The 5,752-nt window shown below is 39.7% G+C and overlaps 1 protein-coding gene across 1 annotated transcript; it reads right to left on the reverse strand.

Moving 5' to 3' along the window:
* Window positions 1-2,846: 2,846 nt before the first annotated feature.
* GTSF1L (gametocyte specific factor 1 like) lies at window positions 2,847-3,312 on the reverse strand. Its single transcript, XM_030843539.2, is given in 2 exon segments — window positions 2,847-2,900; window positions 2,902-3,312. Coding segments are annotated over 2 exon segments (465 nt in total).
* Window positions 3,313-5,752: the final 2,440 nt, after the last annotated feature.

The following is a 5,752-nucleotide window of genomic DNA, read 5'->3' on the forward strand; positions in this document are numbered from 1 at the left end:
TCTTCGTTGCGGTGCGCGGGCTTCTCATTGCGGTGCGCGGGCTTCTCATTGCGGTGGCTTCTCTTGTTGCGGAGCACCACCTCTAGGCGCGCGGGCTTCAGTAGTTGTGGCTCGCGGGCTCTAGAGCACAGGCTCAGTAGTTGTGGCTTACGGGCTTAGTTGTTCCGCGGCATGTGGGATCTTACCAGACCAGGGCTCGAGCCCGTGTCACCTGCATCGGCAGGCGGATTCTCAACCACCGCGCCACCAGGGAAGCACTCAGCAAAACTAAGAAATTCACATCAGTAGAATGCTGTTAACTAAACTACAGGCTTTATTTGTATTTCACCAAGTTTTCCACTAATACCTTTTTCTGTTCCAGAATCCAACCCAGGATACCACATTGCATTCAGTATATATATATATATATATATACACACACATACACTATATACATGCATATATAGTTTATCTTACTATCTCTCTTATTTTTATATAAATTTGAAATCTTCTGTAATATATATTTAAAATATATATTGCATATAAATATATATTTATATATTTAAACCTCTTAATTAAAAATATAAAATATAATATACATTGGTAATAATATATAATATACATTTGTACATAATATATAATATAATATATATATGCTTAAATTTTTAAAAATTGAAGTATAGTTGATTTACAATATTGTGTTAGCTTCTGGTATACCGCAAAGTGATTCAGTTTTATATATATATATATATATATATTCTTTTTCATATTCTTTTCCATTATAGTTTATTATAAGATATTGAATATAGTTCCCTGTGCTATACAGTAGGACCTTGCTGTTTATCTATTTTATGTATAATAATTTGTATCTGCCAATCCCAAACTCTGAATTTATCCCTCCCCCAATATATATTTTTATAATATATCTAATATATTTTATATATTAGATATAATAGTAAATATATTATAAAAATATATTAAAATATATTTTAAAACTATTTTTATTATGGAAGATTTCAAATTTATATATGTATTTTTAAAACTTTTTAGTAAAATAGATAATATATGTAATTTATATAAAATATATAATATTGTATGATATATCTTTATATTAAAATATATTGTAAATATATTAAAATATATTTTAAACTATTTTTATTATGTAAGATTTCAAATTTATATAAAAATAGAGAATAGTAAAATGGTAAAATAAACACATTTATATAAAAGTAGAGAGAATGTAAAATTTATTCTTTACTCAGCTCCAACAATAACTAACTCATGACCAATTTGTTTTATTCATTCCCCAAACCAAATTACTCTTTTTTTCCTGGTCTTGTTTTTTTTGTTTGTTTGTTTGCGGTACGCGGGCCTCTCACTGTTGTGGCCTCTCCCGTTGCGGAGCACAGGCTCCGGACGCACAGGCTCAGTGGTCATGGCTCACGGGCCCAGCCGCTCCGCGGCACGTGGAATCTTCCTGGACCGGGGCACGAACCCATGTTCCCTGCATCGGCAGGCGGACTCTCAACCACTGCGCCACCAGGGAAGCCCTCCTGGTCTTGGTGACCTATAGTTTGCAGCTATATGCTCTACACACCACTTTCTTATTTCACCTACTTCCTATGTGGCAATTCTCTAGTCCAAGCATTTTATTAACCATGGAATTTCAAGGGCCAACACCCAGAACTTCTCCTTTTTTCCAAGAAGAAATCTTTATGTAACACTTTGTAGAAACAGTTGAAGGGGCCAGGGGTGACAAAGTTATGAGTACTTAAAAAAAACTTAGCAGTTAAGACTTCCTTCTGAAAAATTTCAAAAGATTTAAGTCTTTTGCTGTTTTAGAAAAAATGTGTATTTTAATTTTTTGACCAGATGATGCATTCAAGTGTGTTCATATATAAAAGTTACTATAGGTAAAAACTGTCTCTTCCCTGTCCTGCAATCACCTAGTTGTCTTCCCTGGGGCAGCTGACGTTAGGGAAGAGGGCAGCACATATTTTCTGTAAGGGATCAGACAGTGAACATTTCAGGCTTTGTGGGAAGACCCCTGTACTAATGTACCCTTGAAGAGAAATTCTATGCAAGTACAAGCACATCCTTACACAGTCCTCTTCCACAAATCTACAAAAACAGTGACATGGACTTGGCTTTGATCAGTTGCAGTAGGGCTTGGCATACAACAGACCACAGGCCAAATCCAGCCCATCACCGGTTTCTGTAAACAGTTCTGTTCGTGGTCTACATATCTCCTGTGGCTGCTGTCATGTTACCAAGGCAGAGCTGAATAGTTGTGACAGAGACCATATGACTCGCAAAGCCTGAAATATTTACTCTCTGGCCTTTTATAGAAAAAGTGTGCTCGTCTCTGAGTTAAACAACATGTCTTAGCCTTTCCACGTCTTACGAAAGAGTGTCCTCGCTCTTTTTTCACGGCAGCATACTATTTCATCACCTGGCGGCACCATAATTTATTTCATCAAATACTCCCAACGGATATTTAGATCAGTTCGGACCTTTTGCTGCTACACATGATGCTGCCATGAATACCCTTGTTCTTACCTCATTGTCCACATGTGTGAATATATTACAGGATGAAAACCCAGAAGTAGAATTACTCCATCACGTTGATAATTTTTATAGCTATTGTCAAATTGCCCTCCAGCGAAGTTTACCAACTTACGTTCTCTTACCAATGTTATGAAAGTGCCCATTTTGTCCCATTTTTGTCAGCAGAGTGTTATTAAACCTATCTGTTAGGTAAAAAGGAGCATCCCACTGTAGTTGACTTTGTATGCCTTTTATTCTGGTGAGTTGCATCTCCTTTCATGCATTTAAGACGCCTGCATCTCCTTTCTGCGGCTGGCGGTTTACTCTCCTGGTCTGATGATCTTCTGGCGGGGGGGTCAGGGATGGGGTGTGGTCCTCTCTCTCTGACTCTCTCGCGTCGATTTCACAAGTAAGCTTTTGGGGAACAAAAGTCTTAAGGACAAACATGGGGTGGGAATTCGTGCTATCTACATTCCAGACATCAGAGTTGGGGAGCCAGCGGGACACTGGAGGGGTGTTTCCGTTCTGCTCTGAACTCGGAAGGCTGAACTTCAGAGGGCTCAAGCTGTCCTCTTCCTCCACTGTGCTTCTGTTGACACAGGCAGCCTCATGCTCCTCCAGCTTTTTGATGGGGAACACGTGGCAGGCGTTGTATTTGCAGCTGGCCATCTTTTTAGCTTTTTTGGGGTTCTTTCTCCTGCATGATGCCAGGTGGTATTGAAATCTTCTGAGTGGGATTCGGTGTTGAGGGTTGTAAGGGCAAATTTGTAAGGCTTCTGGCTCCATGGGAAATAGTTCTTGAAGCAGAGGAGTCCAATGCCCGGAGTCAGAATGAAACGTCCTTCGTGGAAAAGCCCTTTGGTAAGAAAGACGGAGCAGTCCTCTGCCAGCGTTGGCCCTTGGAGCTCTGTTGGCGCATGTCAGAACAACCTGTGCTCCCTGCTCTTTGAGACCACGAGCGGTGGGTTGAAGAAGGACAAGGGGCTATTAGGAGCAGCTGCACAGAGAGCAGACAGTCATCAAATGGCACATGAGACAGAAGAACCACACAAAACAGATGCAAGAGCCCAAACCACAGCAGCCCCTCAGGCAGGTGAAGAAGGTATGTGGCAGCCCGCCCTTGCCTCTGACTCAAACTATGTGATGTCTCGGGGCAGTCACGGACAGTCACAATGGGCAGCGTGTGTCATCAGAAAGAGGCTGCTTGTTGCCCATCGCTTTCAAGGGACAAGGTGGGCTTGGGGGAAGCTGCCATTCAAAACTGTTGTCTTTTTCTTAAATTGAAGTATAGTTGATTTATAATATTGTGTTAGTTTCTGGTGTACAGCAAAGTGATTCAGATATATATATATCTGAATATATATATATATATTCTTTTCCATTATGGTTTATTACAGGATATTGAATATAGTTCTCTGTGCTATACAGTGAGACCTTGTTGTTTATCTATTTTATATATAATAATTTGTATCTGCTAATCCCAAACTCCTAATTTATTATTTACCTGTCTTTAAACCTACATGTTTAATATAATTTCTGATATATTTGGGTTTAAACCTACCATCTTATTTTGTGCTCCCTAGCCTACTCTTTGGTTCATTTTTTTTCTCCTTTCTTCCCTTATTTTAAATAGACGTTAAAAAAAACCTTCCCATTTCTTTCACTATTTTGTAAGTTATGCATTGTAGAACTAATCGTTTCGTGGTTACTCTACAATGAAAACATTTATAGATAACTTATCAAGGCTTAAAGTTGATAAGTATTCCCTTCTTCCTGGATAATACAGGGCTTTTCCTTCATTTGCTTCCCTCCTGACTTATTATGTTCCCTGTATTTCAGCCTAATTTTAAAGGAAGCGTCACAAGATGGTATTGCTGGTTTGTTTACACTTGTGCTCACATTTACTTCTATCTGCTTTTGCATCTCAGACTCACCACGTGGGATCACTTTGTTTCTGCTCAAAGTTTTCTTTTTTAAGAATTTCCTCTAGACAAACACTTTCGATTTCGTTTGTCTGAAAGTGTATTTATTTCACCCTCCTTCTCGAAGTTATTTTTGCTGAGAGTAGTTGTGCTATTTTCTTTCTTCATGTTGAAGCAGAGCCCAGTTTCTTTCTAACTTCTATCCTGTGGTTAAGAATTCAGAATCCCATGGTTACCTCACTTTTTTTGAAGTGAATCTATGTCTTTTCATAGGTCTGTTTCAAAGAACTTTTCTTTATCTTTGGTTTTCCTACAGTTTCACTACGATGTCGACCTGTGGATTTCTTTTTATTTATTCTTTCCTTTTATTTGTTGGTTGGACCTCAGGAATCTATGGATTAGTGTCTTTCATTTGTTTTGGAAAATGGTCAGGCATTGTCTCTTCAGTTATCGCTTCTACCTTATTCTTTTACTTCCACTGAAATGATAAATGCTCATTCTACTGACATTTCATTGTCCAAAGTGAGTTTCATGGCCACACCTAACTTCAGGAGTTGAGGAACTACAGGCCTGTCATATGCACAGAAGGAGGCGAATAGGAACTTTGACAAGAGTCCTAAGAATGTCCCCATTCTGTTCTTTTTGTCACCAGTATTTTTTTCACTTTTCTCCACACATACAGAGCATGCCTTCTCCCCAAGAGAGAAAACCCAAAGTCCTAGCTCAGACTTGGTGAAAAACGCTCAACCAGTGCTCACTGGGGGCTTCCTGGGTTCTGGCCAGGACCTTACTCTGCACTGATGGGAATCCTAGTGTCTCCAACGAAGCTAAGCTGTCCCCTGTGAGGAATGAGAGACCTGCAGAGTCATGCTTGCTGTATCCCACCACCAACTTGAATGTCCTATACACAAGCATGGCTCCTGGTATACTTTGCTGAGAAGGAGTCCTTGGTAAATTGTAACTTCCACACCATTTACGTGACAGCCCATTTCCTCTAAGCCTGCAACCCAGTATTGAAGGAACTCTTGGCCCTACTGGGAGCTAACTAGTGGTTCAGCATCTGCTCTGATGTGTCCCCAAAGCCCAGGATGGTGTTTGTTGATGATGTTGACAATGTTTTTTTGTTCCCAGTCCCATGGCCTCTTTCATGCTTGTGACCAGGGGTGGCCCAGACTCAAGTGATTCAAGCATCTGTAAGTCTGCTAATGGAGATGATAATGAAAGCATTTCTTCTGTCACTGAAATCCACATAATGAGGAACAGGGCATTAGCTGTTGTAGGTTTCTTTGTGGCCAAGGACCCAT

The sequence above is a fragment of the Globicephala melas genome, chromosome 15 (genome assembly GCF_963455315.2).
Source record: "Globicephala melas chromosome 15, mGloMel1.2, whole genome shotgun sequence".
Lineage (NCBI taxonomy): Eukaryota > Metazoa > Chordata > Mammalia > Artiodactyla > Delphinidae > Globicephala > Globicephala melas.